This window comes from Erythranthe guttata, chromosome 9, assembly GCF_056151865.1.
Source record: "Erythranthe guttata isolate IM_541 chromosome 9, IM_541, whole genome shotgun sequence".
In the NCBI taxonomy this organism is placed as follows: Eukaryota; Viridiplantae; Streptophyta; class Magnoliopsida; order Lamiales; family Phrymaceae; genus Erythranthe; species Erythranthe guttata.
In genome coordinates this window covers 1,788,501-1,805,751 of record NC_142541.1, presented here as the reverse complement: position 1 = coordinate 1,805,751, position 17,251 = coordinate 1,788,501, and the positions used below count along the sequence as shown (strand labels likewise).

Here is a 17,251-nt window from a genome sequence, read left to right as displayed (position 1 = left end):
TTTTTAATATTTACACATTTCTCCCCATTTCCATATCCATTTCTTTTGAAAAATAGGGGTCCCCTGTGTCCGTTTTCCCATTTTCCCGTATTCACGTTCCAGTGCTACATAGTCCCTATTTATAAATAGGTTATATGCAAAAATATGCATCATTGAATTTTGATTCTTACTAATATATCACTAACATAACAATTAAAAATGACAGAGTAATTTTTTTTTCTTTTTTTTTACAATAAACTCCCTTCTATTAAACTAAATCATTTCCTTGATACACTCTGTAACACTAAACCTTGTTCAGATTGAATCTGTTTGACATTATTTAATCCCAGGAAATTAAAAAATAAAAAATAATAATAATAAAAAAAGATAAAGAAAAAGAATAATCAGCTTCCAGCCTCAGAGATGCTATTTAATGATGGTTGCCACCCCCTTGATTTTGATACACCTGAATTTACTCTTGTATTGTTTCTTGATCTTTGCCTTTCATTTTGCTTTACCTGAATTCAGTAAAACACATTATTATTATTATTATAAAACAAATTAAATTAAATCAAATTATTAAATAAGTTGACAAATAATTATTGAACTATGAGCTGTATGTGTATTATAATTTATAGGTTAGAGAAACTCCTCTGGCATTTCATATTATAATTATATTATTAATAATTCACTTTGCTGGTTATTAATAATAATTAATCCAAGAATTATTTCAAAATTCTTGTACACACAGAAAAACACACACATCCACATGGTTGTGTGTGTGTGTGTGTTCATCAAAATAATATTTACTTTTTTTTGATTTTTTTTTATAGATCTAATCAGAAGGGATGAAAACTGGTTATAATTAGTTTAATTTATAAATTTATTAAAAGTAAAATAAAATATATTTAATTACCTTTTTAGTGTTCTCCATTCCATTAGTCTTAATTACTGCTTCAAAATCAGAAGCTAGTTTCTCTCTCATCATCTTTTCATAATACTTCTCACTACATGAACCTGGTTGCTGCTGCTGCTTCATCTTTGCTTGCTTCTTTGCAAACAAACCTTTCATTACTTCTGCATAATTAAATTAAAAACCAATAAATAAAAACTCAATAAATTTTTAATTTAAAAAAAATAAAATAAAAAGATACAAAAGAATTACAAATTATATTAACGGCCAAATTACGGCCAACCCCTGAAGTATGGTCAAATTACGAAAAAAACCTTCTTATTTGGGTAATTACAGCCACGCCCTCCTTTTAAATATTTATACGTAAAATTTATGTAATTCAGTTATTTACCGAACCAAATCGTATATTCAGTTCGGTAATCGGTATGAACCGTTAGCGTACCAAAATTTCGGTTCAATTTCTACCCATTTAACATCCATAAATTTACCGTTGGACGGGTCTTTTCGTAAAATAATACATAGTTGAGTGAGGTGTTTCTAATTACTCAAATAAGATGGGGTTTTTTCGTAATTTGATGATAAATCAAGGGGTGACCGTAATTTCCCAAAATAGAAAAAGAATTACAAATTAAATAATTAAATTACCTTGAGATGTGACAAGTCTATAGACATGGCCAAGGAGAAGAGTATCAGTAGACCTAAGAAGTTTGATCCGGGTTACTCGAAGTGGGGCGGCGCCGCCGCCGCCGCCGCCGCCTGCGGCGGCGGAGGAGGAATATAAGGTGGTGGTGAGGAGGAGTGCCACGTAATGGCCGGGATTCATCTTCATGATTTGAGCGGCGGAAACAGGAGAGAAGAGCTTATCAACTTTGCCATTGGGGTGTTGAATCACAAGAGCTGCACTATCAATTGCTTGACAATTTCCCATTTCTTGAAATTAAAATTAAAATTAAAAATAAATAAAATTGAGAAAAATTAATTAGGAGGGAGATGATGAAATTCTAGGTGGAGATTCTTTATATATATATATATATATATATATATATATATATATATATATATATATATATAGCTACATACAACCCTACTATCTCTATTTTTTAGCATGACCTCAGCTCAATTATATATCAACCACCTCCTACCCACCCCACCCCCCACCCCCACCCCCACCCCCACTAAAAAAAAAAGAACATGAAAAAGGAGAGGAAAATATTTAAAAAATGTAACATTTATTGTCTTCTTTTAAGTCAATGTATAATGCTTTTTGGACCACCCACTTGGGGCATCTAGTGGATTAGTCTCTTAAATACTTCACAAGATTCAATATATATATATATATATATATATATATATATATATATATATATAAGTTTACTTATTGATTTGCTTAGTTGAAATATTAGTTAAAAGTTTAAGATAATACAAAATGTAAAATCTATGACAAATGTCTAGTGTTTGTTTTATGTTACACCCAGCGAACTTCAATATGTCATATCTTATGTAATCAACCATCGTTAGGAGTGTTAGTACTTAACCTCTATTATTAGAGTATGGGTCTAAGGTTCGAATTCTGATCATCCCCTTCTTTCTCAATTTGTAACATAATTTGAATTTCTCGGAGGAAAAAGAAAAATAACTTATATCCTATGTATTCATTTACATTTTATACATATACACATGTATATGTATGTATTGTGTACAAAGAAAATATAAAAAATAACCCAATGAAATTCACCAAGCCTAACATATAGAGACTATTTAAAATGATACTAAAAATTAAATGATGAATGTGCTAACTTTTTGTTTTTCACATGCAAAAACTTTGGACACTAAAATCATGCGAGCCATAATAGAGGTGGCCGTTTTCACTTTTCAAAAATAAAATAATAATAATAATAATAAATTATAATATTTAATCTCTTTTAAACAAGAAATTATAATATTTAATCACGAATTTTGAAAGTGTTTGATGAAGGTGGGATTTTCTTTTCTTGGTTAAACGTTACAAACCTTTTCACAAACAGCTGGTGTGCATTGTTTGGAATGGATGATGTGATGACCCTTTGTTTGTATTGTAATCAAATATTCTTTGCACAATTGTTCTTTGTATTACTATCTTACCACACACCTTCTACACCAAAAAAAAAATTATAATGAAACCCCCCATAAGTAAAAATGTTACAATTACACACTTGGAATATTTTGGACTAATTAACATCACACATTTATGGTCGAATTTGACATTTTAGAATTGTACTATATGGCATTTACAAGGGAAAATAGTGTTAGATTAATTACATATCTCAACTAGGAGTTAGGACAATTGTAATTTCACAAACGAAAGATTCAAGGGCTTATTTGTAATTTCCCACACAACAAGCTTTCTCTCTCACACACAACACATGCTGATACAGAGAGAGAGAGAGAGTTCCGCAAGGAATGACGTAGCGGTTGGAGCAAGTACTGATCATGTCTCAATTGATCCAGATTTGAATTCTCTTATCAACGGTCGCTAAGTCGAGCTTGTCACACATGACTAATAAACCTAGTGTTGTTTACGCCTCTCGTACAATTTGCAAACTATTATACGATAATGTAAATCTACCTAATGCACCTATATGATTGGCTAGACGTTATTTTTTTAATTACCAAATAAGAAAATAAAAATAAAAAGAGAGAGAGGGAGCATGCAATAGATTACATAAAAGAAATAGCAATAAGTGGTTGTCGCATGTGAACGTTTGTTTGGGCACTCATTTTATCATGCTTCATCAGAATTTTTAATTTATTTTAATAAAAAGGATTAAATCAAATTATTTGAAGATTTTTGTCCATTTTCGATGCCAGCTTTATCAAACATTTTCTGACATTTCCAGGATTTACTATTTTCCAGAAAATTAAATAAATATATAAAAATTACTAATTTATCTGACTCAACCTTAACATTTGTTTCCCAAACATGGAACAAAAAGTGATTCCACTAACTGTTTTTTTTTTCTTAATAAAATTAAAATAATTATAATTTAATTTTGGTTTTATTTGGAATTCAATTTTGTTATTATTATTGATTTTTGGGTAAGCAAAATAATTGTTGCACACACCTAAGTATATGGCATCAATTATTACTCATGCTTCAATAAGTGATGTTCTTTAGCACTCCACAATCATACTTGGCATGAGCTGTTTTATTTTATTTTATTAATTTTGAATTTTGGAGGTGAATTATACATTGATTGTTTTTGTAAAACAATTATAATCCAAGAATTGTTAAAATAATTGAGCTAATAATATTGTGATAACAAAATTTAATTTGATATGATTAACCTAGCTAATTTACGAGCTTGCCACTGTGTATCGGAATAAAAGATCGTATTTCTTATGCTTCATTTAATTCCTAAAATAAAGATTATATAATCTTAAGAGAAACTAAATTGTATAATGAATAAATTACAATCACATCGCTGAGGTAAAATGTAATCATATATAAAAAAAATTATTCTTTTTTTAGAAATTACATTAAGCTCCCTGCCGTTTGTAAGTTTCTTACATCCATCCCCTACAAAAGGGTATTGATGTAAGTAATCTATAAATTTTAGGGTTGATGTAAATTATGGAAAATGAGAATTTTTTATCTTTCGTAAATAGATCTGACCTCGGGAGAACAGTTGTAATTTAGATTTACTCTCATATAATTGAACTAAGAATCAAGGTCCAATCATAGTTTTTCAATTAGCCAAAACAATACCTCATTTTTCATAATTGTGAAGCGACATGAAAAGTTGTTATACTAATCAAACATCGTACAAGGCTGAATTAAACAATTACATATGACTTATCTTATCAAACAAACGAAGTTAAACCTATTGATCAATTTGGTCGAAGTCAAACCGTGGTCATGTCTGATTTAGAACAACAGTATAAATATCAAATAAAAATGTTGAGCAATTAAAATAAGCCCCCAAATAGATTTCAAATTTACGCGTTGATTTTTTTTTTTTTTTTTTTTTTTGCGTGTGGGGATTCAAGACCTTATTGCACCGTCAAAAAATTATATTGCATGATCATGATTCATTTAATTCTTCATTTAGGTTATGTAACGATGTACCAAAATAAAAATTAGGTGTTAGTCAAATCAAATGAATTGGAAATCTTCAAAGAATTAAATGCCCCTATCATTAATAGGTACTACGGATATTATTGCAATTCTATTATTGTGAGTATGACCAATGAGTAAATCAACATTGGTCATGCTTATTTTGAAAGTCTAACTTTGATTTTTATTTTTGGTAAATGATGTTCCCTTTCTTTAAAGAAATCTATGATTTTTTTTTATTTTTTTTATATTATAATTTGAGTCATTCCATTCAATACTTTTATTTTTATATATACTTTTGAGAAAAAAAAATTAATCCCGATGCGATCAACAATAAGCTAACTCTAATCACTTAAAATTGATTCTCGAACATGCAACAAATATTTAAGAATTGGGTTGATGTTGTGATAATCTTCTTCAATTTGGAAAAACAAGACATTTCATGCGTAAAAGAAACACACGTTAGAGTGCCGAAGCTTGATTCCGGCGAAAATCCTCGATGCTTAAGCCACTCAAAATCCAAGGGAAGAATATGGAGAGAATTCAAGAACAAATATGCTGACGTCTAAATGGAAATTAATTACCTTTTCTTAATAGGATTGAACTATTTATACACTGGATCAATTAGTCATGGGCGTTGGAATTTTAACTTGGGCTTTGACTTATGAGTGGACCCTGCATTTATAATTATAAGTTTTCTGCTTATTAACCATGAATCGTAGTCCATGTACATCAGTTCCATAATATTTGTCACTAATTCCAATGTTACAATAATTACGTATATTTCAATTATGTCTCCATTAACACTCCAACATTATCTCTGCATTAACTAGTAAACAAGGGTATTTTAGTTTAATAAAATCTATTTTATTTAAATCAAGACAGATTTATTAAGTTTCTTAAGATTTATGCAAAAACGAAGTTATGAGTGATCACCAAATCTGCAGTTAATATTCAACAATATGTTTGAAAATTTGATAATACATCATAAATGTATGGTGGGGATCCGTTTGAAAATTTGGTATGAAGAAAACAAATGCATCTCCACTAATGTTGAATAATATGTATATAGTACGGCTAAGTACTTTTGTCTTTTGTTTTGTAGTGAGAAGATAAGAAAAAGGTGTCAAGATGTTTGGTTAGAGAATCTTATATATTTAGTTATTTTTACCTCTATTTTAATTTATTTAATATTTATTTAAGTTCATGTAGTGCTTTGAAGACGATTGGGATCGATTGATCTAGTTTGAATTCGTTTTGATACAGATGATTCGATTCATATTGGATCTTATCAAATTCAAGTGGAAAAACTTCGCTTGAAATATCCATTGAAATCCAGATTCATACTGGATCCACTATGGATCCAACATGTATCTGCTACGAGTCGAACATTGATTCGCAATAGATACAACATGGATTTACATTAGGTGTGATTGCAATAGGGAGAGGAAAACAATATATCAAGCAGGCGGAAATTGGATCAAATTAGTGAAAATTTGAATAAAATGATTGAAATTAAGTCTGTAAAAATGTTTGAAGTCAAACAAAATGGGTTAAACGATAAAAAAAAAATTTAAATTGGAAACAAGTATATAAATTGATCCAAACGGGTTAACCCGCTCAAATATTCCCAAAGCTAGTAAACGAATTCTTTGATGAAAAAATGTCCAATCCTAGAACATAGATTCATTCTATTTTGTTTTTCCGCTCGAAAATCAAAATAGATCAAACGGAAAAATGAGGATCTCTAAGAAATTGAAAAAAGAAATTATGGAAAGGGAAAAGTTTCCAAGTATTAATTGAAGGAAAATTGGCTAAAAGTTTCTTAAAAATATTTTGTATAGCCAACGTTTAACAGTCTGCCCGAATATTTTAAATTTGCTAAAAGTCTCCCGGGGCAACTTAGACTGAAAATAGACAACTTAGTTGGTGAGTTTGAACTGAAAATAGATAGTTTAGATTGAAAATTGACGGCTTAATTGGACAATTTGGACTGAAAATAGGCATCTTAGATGAAAATATTTTTTTCCCAATGATTTCGCGGCGGAATATAGGCGGTTGGTGGCCGGGGACTAGTAGAGCGAGGCGGAAGAAGTGGAAAAAATGTCATTTTTTGGAGTGGATGTGATTTTGAGGACGTATGAGTTGGAAGATAATAAGGTATTTTCAGTCTGACTATTTTCGTTTTAAGCTCTCTAACAGTGTTGCCCTAAAGAATTGTATTAAAATTTGAAAATATAATTGTCTTGATTTAAAAAAGTATTAGTGTCTAACAAATTGTCCATTAATCAAAAGTGAAATTATTGGTGGTTGGGGCTTGGAAACAACAAAAGGCTCAAGAGGAACATATGAAGTGGTTTCCTTACAACTCCAAAAATGAGAACAATAAAATAAAATAAAATACTTTGGGTCAATAATTCTGAGGTTTTTCTGTCCTCAAATGAGACGAATGACAATTCATAGTGGTCCATTTATTTATTTTATTTTATTTTATTATATTATATTTTATTTTATTTACATTATTAATTCAGTATGTGTCTGTGGATTAGTAAACAGTATAATTGGTGACACAATCTTGTGATGTGAATTATTTAAAAAATTTAGTGCTTTTATGAGCAGATAAAATCTTGAATCTTCACATGCACCACTTTCCACTTTAGTGGTTCTGACAAAGCTGTAAAATGTTAACTGTATTCTTCAAGATTGTGTCCAAACAAAAGAAAAAAATAAAGTAAATAAAAAACTAAAAGAATTATTTATTTAAAAACTTAAGTTTTTAGTGAAATGTATCGTTTAATATTAATTTCTCAAATACTTTGGAGCGACGGAGTTAACATCTTTTCAGTCATTTGTAAACTGGGTAAATTACAAACACCCCCCTCGGGTATGGTCAATTTACAAAAAAACCCCTCTTGTTTGGATAATTACATCTATCCCCCTCATCTATGTTTTTTTTTCTTACACCTCCACCCTTATAGTGTCAAATTCAACATAATCATCTAGATTTCGTGGAATGTGCTCTAATTTGTACTCATTTTGTGTAAAAATATAGTTTCTGATGCACCACAATCTGATATATATAAGCCAAAAAACACATATTATGATCATCTTACTTCAAAATGTAGAGTTCAAATGGGATAAAACGGGTACAAAAGTGATAATATTCCATATAATCTTGAATATTTCACTAAATTTGAGGAGTTGAGGGGGTGGTTGTAATTATCCAAACAAGAGGGGGGTTTTCGTAATTTGACGATACCCTAGGGGGGTGGTTGTAATTTACCCTTTGTAAACTTCATTTGCTTATTTTCATTTCTTTCTTGAATGCAAATTTATCGGTTTTTACCTATTTTTGAATTTTGTTTTTTTTACATGGGTGGTTGGAGCTGATTTTATTTTGGGTAGGAAGAAATTTCATTTTTTTTCCCACTATATTTAGCATTTTAATTCGATTAATATTTTCAATTTGTTCCTTATGTTTTTGGTGACTTTTTTACTTGTATTGCTTTGCCTTCTTAACTTCTCTGTTATTGAATCTGCAGAAAAATAAATATCGGTAAAATTCATATTGATTTATGTTTTCAATATGTGAAAACTTATGTATTGGAGCTATGCTTGTCTACATTACTGGTGGAAACATAGTTCATTTCTTAAGACTCACATATGCTGATGTTAAATTATAAATATTGAGAAATATGGAATTGTACGACGGTGCTCGTTTCCTTGATGATCTTCTATGTATTTTATTACTATTACAATTATTTAATTTGTTTTTTACGGTTTCAAGGCAATTCTAACGTGTTCTACATTTGTAATTGGAACTATTTTAAATTCCGAGTAAAATTCTCGCGAGCTTCCCATTTTTGTACATGGGAAACGAGTGTGTAATGGTTGGTAAACCAGTGGTTAGTATTCATATGGTTTTGCAGCCATTCCGTCAAACGTTGATTTCCATATTGTCGAGGAGGCGGACATTTCCAAAAATTGCAGCAACACACAACACAACAGGACTACTACTACTAATCTCTTTCAGTGGTTCCAAACTTTCCTGCTCTACAATCTGTCGAATGAACATAAACAAGAATTGAGAATTTGTTGCATATAACAATAGAGTATAATAAATAAAAGGGTAAATTTCAACCACCCCCGAGGTCTGGTCAATTTACGAAAAAACCCTTCTTGTTTGGGTAATTACATCTACCTCTCAACTATGATTTTTTCATATACCTCCACCCTTACGGTGTCAAATTCAACATAATCATCTAGATTTCGTGGAATGTGCTCTAGTTTATACTCGTTTTGTGTAAAAATACAGTTTCTGATGCACCATATATACAAGCCAAAAAACACATATTATGATCATCTTGTTTCAAAATGTAAAGTTCCAATGGGACAAAGCGGGTACAAAAGTGATAATATTCCATATAATCTCGAAGATTCCACTAAATTTGAAACCGCAAGGGTTGACGTGACGTGTAAGAAGATTAGTTGAGGGGTGGTTGTAATTTACCCTAAATAAAAAGCCAAGCAATTCCATGTTTTGCTTATTTGAAACGGTGCTTTATTAAGGAAAAAAATACGGACAACCCGGAAATAACATGTATGTGCCTCACCTCTGCATAATCAACTTTTCCACCAGCTTCTTGTATGGCCTGGATAACAGAATCTCTCAACTCTTTGCAATTTAACTGACCATTTTCTGCTGCAAATTTCGCATTCGACAGCGACTTGCTTATTGACAATGCCTGCAAAAAAACAACATTTTTTTTTTGATGATTATATATATGCAACTAACTAGACAATGAGCATCATCTACTTGATCTCAATATTCCGGCGGAAAGAAAAAAAAAAAGAATGAAATATATATACCCTCTCCCTTTCTTGGGGAGACAAGTGCACATTACGTGAACTCTTTGCAAGGCCATCTTCATCGCGAATTAAATCTGCACCAATCACATTTATCCCGAAATCGAGATCTCGGACCTGAAAAGGCAATCAATCATCCAGACAAGGTCAAGAAAAAAATCGAACTAATTGAGTTGATTGAGTGCATCGACAAAACGTTTTTTTTTCGATATTACAACACTGGCATTGGCATTTTCCCACAGCTTGTATATTTCCCGATCATCTAAATCAGTCAGTCCATTAAAACAACCAAGAATAAATAAAATAAAAAATTGGAATTCGGAAATGGAATTCGGAAATTGGAATTCGGAAATGGAATTCGAGTTGTTGTTACTTACCATTCTTTTAATAATCCTCCACTGCTGATAATCCTTCTTCCCAAACACAGCAACATCAGGCTCGACAATATTGAACAGCTTGGCAACAATGGTGGCGACACCTCTGAAGAAAACAGGCCGACTATTCCCACACAAACCGTTGTCCAATCTCTCAGCTCTCACCCACGTCTCGTGACCCATCCCACCATTAATTTCCACGCATGAAACCACCTTCCCCTCTTCTTCTTCTCCGCCACTACTTCTCCGGCCACCGTAATCGTACAGATTTTGTGGGTGGAAAACGACGTCGACGCCGCCACTAACGCTGTTCAATTTCTGAATATCGCCGTCAAAATCGGAGGGGTAAGTGGATAGATCCTCGTTGGGGGAAAATTGGCCTGGATTTACATAAATCGAGACGACGGTGAGATCTGCGTGCTTTTTAGATTCATGGATCAGAGAAAGATGGCCGTCGTGGAGAAACCCCATCGTCGGAACTAAGCCGATGGTCTTGCCTTCAGCTCTGGCTGATCTCGACCACTCTCTCATTTCATCTTTACCTCTGATTATCAACGGAGTATCTTTGCTCGCCATCGAATCGAATCGAAGAAATTTTGCAAGTTGGTCCTTCAACTAGTCTAGGGTTTGGAAGCTTCCGATCAAAATTCGGAAAAGAGCATAAAAATTTGTGAGCATTACCGATTGCATTTGTGCCGGTTGAGCGACGCCTACACTGCGGCGGCGACGGCGGCGACTAGCTGCAGAGAATCGGAGGACTGGAAGAGTTGGGGATTTCAATTCTCAGACCAGATTTACAAATAGATACAAATGGAGAAAAATACAAAAAGGCCTGCATTTACTATTGGGCTATTTTGCAAAAATAGCCCAAATATTGGGGCAAAAAGGGATACTTTCATTTTGGATAAATTTCACCTACACCCCTGAGGTATGCTAAAATAACTATAAGGTCCCTTTGGTAATGGTAATTTCAGCCACACCCCTGAAACAATTACAGAAGCCAGGATTTCATGTCCTGGGGACCGATGTTTGCCGTGTGAGTTGCACGTGTGCATCAAATAGACTTTTTAGTTGCCGGTGCTACAATTTAGTAAGTTCAGGTATGCCCGTGCAACTTTTTTCCTTTCACGGGGTAAAGTGCCAAAACATCGAAAGTTTAGGGGATTTTTTGCAGTTGACGCTATAATTTATTTCAATTTTTTTGTGCCGACAGCTCCAATGGTCTGAAAATTTTATGCGAAGAACAATGTGTACTGTCGAAGCACCGAATGGACGTCTTTGTATTGAAGTGCTTCAGATAGAAGGTTTGCCAGGCGGTGAAATCGATGTTGAACTGGCGGAGTACGTGATCGAGAACGCGCCTTCACTCAAGAAAATAGTTATCGACTTTCGTCGAATTAAACCTAATGTTTTTCGCAAGTATGAGAATGTAATGGCTAAACTAGGTGGAGCAGACATTGTGGATAACGATCGGATGGCGATTGTTCGATGATGTACGACTCTTGTTTTAGTAACTTACTTATATTATTAGGACATATTTTTGCTGGAAAAATAAAATAAAAATTAAAATATCTAGTGTTGACACTCTTGACGGGTTCGACTCTTGTTGTGTTTGTAGCAATCGGTAAGTCTCGAATTTTACTTGCGCTTATGATTTGATCATATTTCCTTAGGATGCATAAAAAATCGGAGGGAAAAAAAGAATTAAACCGAAATCAACGAAATTCGAAAAATTGCACTCTAATTTCAACTCCTCGTTGAAAAGGCCCGGCATTTATCATAATTTGCATGCACAAATGCAAGCGTTTCATGCACGAGTTAACGACACATTCGATAACAATTTTCTCGATTTCCATTCCCTTATAAAAAATAAAAAAGTAAAAACTTTGAAATGGTAAATGAGAAGCCATTTATATTTCTATTGCCACTTTGCAGAACGGGCAAGTCAAAGAACAACAGTAACATATAACATTTACTTGGTATTTTTGTTTTTTCGAGCTACATCAACGAGCAAGAATCGAGGCCGACAAAAAACCTTAACGACCAAAAATAAAATTAAAAAAACCCGAAGATCTCCTTTCAGAAACGAGAAAAATTAGACGGACGGAAAATACTTGTTGAGGTTGAAAGGCAGTGAGTAGAATTCCTCACTTCTCGTGTCGGTTTTGAATGTTTTGAATTTATCCCACCAATGTTTGCCTCTGTCTTTCCTTATCTGCGGATCCTTTTTCTCGAGCGTATTATCGAACAAAAATGCTAATACTCCCGCAATGAAAGCTTCCGACGAAAACGGGACGTTTACTATGTCGTTGAACTGCCAATAAAAAAAATAATTTAAAGTTTATTATCAGAAAAAAAATTACAAAAATTAAAATAATTATTTCTTGATAATATACCCATCTAGCAGATGTGTGGACTGGGCCGTATCCTTTTATCGCAGTGTACTCGTTGAAGTACTGAGGCACCGATAAGCCCAAAAATATCGGAACTGCTAAAATGAATTTGTTTCGGAAACTGTTTAATTGGCAGAACTGAAGGAAACTGAAGCCACCGGCACCTATTTATGTTGTATAAATAAATGATTATTCTATTTTAGTAAAATGTAAAACAAATTCAGAAAAAAAAATTAAAAAAAATCGAGTGTTGTATAAGTACCGGCGTAGGCAAAGAAAATGCAGTACAAAGCAGCAACGATGGGTGCGGGAATCGAAGCAAAAACTGCTCCGAATTTACCTGTTAAAAAAATATATGTATTGTCGTTAAAGACACGTTTTGATTCGATTAAACGACGTTGAAAATGTGGATTAAAAAGTTTACCGAGGACTGAAAAGAAAAGCATGAATACGGCGGATATTTGGACTACCCGTCGACTGCCGACTCGAGTCAGTCCGATTAGGCCAACATTCTCACTGCAACGAGAGAGAAGTAAAATGAATTAAATAAATATATATATTACTGTAACAAATAATAAAACCAATTTTTTAAAGTCTTACATAGATACGGACGATCCGTTTGCAGTTCCAAATAATCCCGACAGCAAGATAGCAACACCCTAAAAATAATTTATATTACAACTGTCATATTATTATTACAAGCAATGATTTGGTATCCTAGTTTTCTGCTAAAAATAAGTAAGGGAGCGGGGCCCGTTTATTACCTGCCAGCCTACACCACGGCTTAGAATCGACGGTGGTAAGGGGGTTGCACTAGCGTATCTCGAAAGACCAATCAATCCACCAGTAGACTACAATTATTACAATTAAAAAAAAAAGAAGGTAAATAATCGGGAAAAAATAAATAAAAATAAATAAATAAAAAAAAACCGTAAAAAATGCTACTAGTTAATTAGTGCGGTTGGAATTAACAAACCTCTACAAGAGCAACAAATGCAGCCATCATCATAGCAAAAGCTTCACCTGCATCGAAAGAAGGCGCTCCCCATTGAAATGGATACGGTACGCTTATCCTGTAAAAATAATCCCGTAAAACTCGAGTATATCTCAAATTGCTAAAAAAAGGATTTAAATTTAAATTAAAAAAATAAAAAATAAAAAATTTCTAGGAATATATAAATATACCAAGGAGCGGCGTCGATTAGTCCGGAGCGATCAGTTCTGCAGCTGGCTTGAGTCCGGGGCGATTTTCCGTTGTAGGCCCCACCCACAGTGAGTATATGAGCATAAATCCACACTAAAACCACGGTTATTAAAACGGCAAACCGGTCGAAGATGTGCTTTCCCGGCCGTATTAGGTGTGGCAAATACTGCAATTAAAAAATTAAAAATGTATATACAATTTTACCGGAGCATTTTTATATTGAAAATATTAATAAAAATAAAATAAAATGAAGTGTTACCTGAGAGACGACAACCAAGAGGATGAGCTCCGGCAACCCAATTTCAACGCATTTGGCAACCTAAAAAAACAAGAGAGATATTAAAAATTCAATCTTTTTTTCTTTTTCTTTGATAAAATTAAAATTAGTTGTCGAGAATATTTTCTTATCACATACCCCGGGAAAAGCGAATTCGTAGAGCCCGAAACCAGCTAGAGCAACCAAAGGAACAACTGAAATCGGACTCAGAAACCTATATATAATTGGTAAAAAATAAAATAAAATAGTACATTAGTAATAACCGAAACATCGTACGTAAAAAAATGTATTAAGTTACGAAATCGAGATAAGTAACCTTGCAATGTTACGCCAAAGGCCACTGAAACCTAGTACTATTTGAATGGTCGATGCGACGATAAGCGCGCCTTGAGTGGCCCGCATTATCTTCTTGAACCTCTGCATGGCGATGATGTAAAAAATGCATATTAACAACAATTAGCAGAAATAACATAAATAAATAAAAAAATAAAAAATAAAAAAAATAATGACTAACCGATATAGGATCGGGATCGTCCCATCGACCAGAGAGTATAATGGAAATAGTGGGGGCCACATAGGTGTACGAAGCTCCAATCACGACGGGTAATCTTGTTCCGAACCATGTCTGCAAAAGTGTGTTCAATCCAGCTACAAATAGTAATGTTTGAATTACTTTTGCTTTCTCCTCCTGAATTTAAATTTAAAAAAAAAAACGAGCGATTTAGGATAACGAGATTTAGGGTATTGAAATGCAATCCGATTGGTATATAATTAATTAATTAATTAATTAATGGCTTACATTTCCTCCTCCCATTTGAGGAACAAGTGCTGTGGGTATGATGACTATAGTTCCGAGCATTACTAAATAATGCTGAAATCCAAGCAGGATAGCCTCGGCTGCAAAATCGAAAAATTGTGAACAATTTTTTTTAAATCGAAATATTCCTTTTCGTATCTCGTTTATTCGTGCATTTGGAGGAATTAAAAAGGCGTAATTCGATAGCGTCAAAAAATAAATCAAGAAAACAATAAACGCACTAACCAGTTATCAAAGTAGACGTAATTAATTAATTAGTTATGGGATTATCTTACCAACCAAACGAGACCTCAAATGTAACACTAAATCTAAACTACGGATAAATTGACAAAAATAATGGAATAACGCCACAACAGAGAAAGAACAAAAGATGCCATTCATGAAAGTGTATTGAAGTTCAATTTACAAAATAAACGATTTTAAACATCGAGCGAGGGCTGGTAGGGCAGGTGCCTTCCTTTAACTCCATAAAATTTGAACTTTGAAATAAATAATATCGATAATCTTAATTAGTTTATAACCTTACTTGCTAAAAAAACGAAAAAAACACGAAAACAGAGTATCAATGATTGAAAAAACACAGCAAACTAGCAAAAATGGAACAAAAGAAATAATTTTTTTTAAGTCGATGCCGAAAATACCGCAAAAGATTCCATCTATGAAGCATAACTATAGTGAATTCAGGGCCAGCCCCTTCCTCAACTACATACACTAAATTTAAAATAAAGAATGTATTTTTATCCAGTTTCATATTTTGCCAGCTTAAACGTTTACAAAAAAAAAAAAAAAAAAAAAAGATATTACAAGAATCTGAACACACTAGCAGCAAGTTGACCAGTCAAACATATATATATATATATATATATATATATATATATATATATATATATATATATATATATATATATATATATATATATATATATATATATATATATATATATATATGTGCAGTATACACATACATAAATCATTTAATGCAAAATTTGATGATGAACATAGCTAGAGAAATCCACTTTGTACTAGAATTAAAAAAAAAAAAAAACACAAAAACTATAATAAAAAATAAAATAAATAAATTAAAAAAAAAAAGTAAAAAATTAGGTTAGAATTTACTGACGCCATGGAGGAGGGCTGGTAATGCAGTAATAAACATTGGGAAGCTGATCTTTAGGCTGATGTGGCGCTGGTTCATCTGCCTTTGCTGCCATTTTCTTGATTCCTTTTCTTTTTTTTTTTTTGCCTTAAAATTTCTGCAGACAAAAAAAGATGGTGAAGAAAAATAAAAATTGAAACTTTATCACAGAAAAAAGCATCACATGTAAGTAAGTTTGAAAACCCACCAACCTTTTTTTTTCTGCTACAATAAAAAAGAAGAAAACAATATCAATGGAGAAGGGAGGTGTAATTTATAGAAAGAAAACTGAAACTATATAAACAGAAGCAGAAGCCCAGAAAATAAGTTAAATGAAACAGCTTCTTCTTTGAAGAGAAGAAGCATAATAATGTCAATGAATCAAAGAGTCCCCACTTCAAGAAAAAAGTTTCTGCAGAAAAGGGAGAGAGAGAGTAGAGAGAGAGAGAGAGAGAGGGAAAGCAAAAAGGAGAGAACTCTTTATAGAAGGTAAAATATGCTTTGTTCTTGCACAAAGGCAAGGAAAAAACAAGTCTTGATAAAGATAAAAAACAAGTCTTGAAAGTAAAATGTGAAGATATAATTCGGATAAAAAAAACACTGGCCCAGTTATATACTGGAATCCCTTTTCCTCTCTTTTAATCTTTTTGTTTTTGGTAAATTACGGTCACATCCTGAGGTAAGGTTAAATTACGAAAAAATCCTTCGTGTTTGGATAATTACAATCACCTCCCTCAATTATGACTTTTCTTACACTTTTATCCTTATGAGTGTCGAATTCAATAGAATATTTTAGATTATGTGGAATGTAATCTAGTTCGTACTTGTTTTGTGCAAAAATGCAGTTTTTGATGCACCACAATCTGATATTTACAAGTTAAGAGATGAATCTTTATGATTATCTTGTTTCAAAAATGTGGAGTTCGAATAGGGTAATACATATACTGACTGAAGAATATTCCACAAAATTTAGAAGATTTCATTAAATTTGACACCGCGAGTGTGAATGTATAAGTAGATTCATAGTTGATGAGGGTGGTTATAATTACCCAAAGATGCGGGGTTTTTCGTAATTTAATCTTACTTTGAGGAGTTGGTCGTAATTTACTTTTTTTTATAGAAATTCCTTTTCTCTCTCTTCACTTTTTTGTAAAAAACAAATAATTTAAAAATGAGACGATATAATGAAGAGAATCTTTA

At 32.5% G+C, this 17,251-nt stretch overlaps 3 protein-coding genes across 3 annotated transcripts; all 3 read right to left on the bottom strand.

The window, feature by feature from the left end:
• Positions 1 to 163: 163 nt before the first annotated feature.
• Positions 164 to 1,987, bottom strand: LOC105952202 (D-ribose-binding periplasmic protein). The gene is made up of 3 exons (XM_088823480.1): positions 1,538 to 1,987; positions 896 to 1,056; positions 164 to 497 (listed from the first exon to the last, which is right to left on the bottom strand). Exons 1-3 carry the CDS (start codon positions 1,818 to 1,820, stop codon positions 384 to 386), a joined length of 558 nt encoding a protein of 185 aa, XP_088679606.1. The 5' UTR covers positions 1,821 to 1,987; the 3' UTR covers positions 164 to 383.
• Positions 1,988 to 8,652: 6,665 nt separating this feature from the next.
• Positions 8,653 to 11,075, bottom strand: LOC105952201 (pantoate--beta-alanine ligase). Its single transcript, XM_012975727.2, has 4 exons — positions 10,229 to 11,075; positions 9,855 to 9,968; positions 9,599 to 9,730; positions 8,653 to 9,045 (listed from the first exon to the last, which is right to left on the bottom strand). Exons 1-4 carry the CDS (start codon positions 10,799 to 10,801, stop codon positions 8,923 to 8,925), a joined length of 942 nt encoding a protein of 313 aa, XP_012831181.2. The 5' UTR covers positions 10,802 to 11,075; the 3' UTR covers positions 8,653 to 8,922.
• A 1,035-nt stretch (positions 11,076 to 12,110) lies between these two features.
• LOC105952200 (nucleobase-ascorbate transporter 6) lies at positions 12,111 to 16,664 on the bottom strand. Its single transcript, XM_012975726.2, has 15 exons — positions 16,264 to 16,664; positions 16,037 to 16,169; positions 14,899 to 14,996; positions 14,614 to 14,787; positions 14,416 to 14,516; positions 14,238 to 14,313; positions 14,082 to 14,141; positions 13,804 to 13,988; positions 13,595 to 13,691; positions 13,383 to 13,469; positions 13,219 to 13,277; positions 13,043 to 13,134; positions 12,881 to 12,958; positions 12,622 to 12,782; positions 12,111 to 12,539 (listed from the first exon to the last, which is right to left on the bottom strand). Exons 2-15 carry the CDS (start codon positions 16,125 to 16,127, stop codon positions 12,321 to 12,323), a joined length of 1,578 nt encoding a protein of 525 aa, XP_012831180.2. The 5' UTR covers positions 16,128 to 16,169; positions 16,264 to 16,664; the 3' UTR covers positions 12,111 to 12,320.
• Between the last annotated feature and the right edge of the window lie 587 nt (positions 16,665 to 17,251).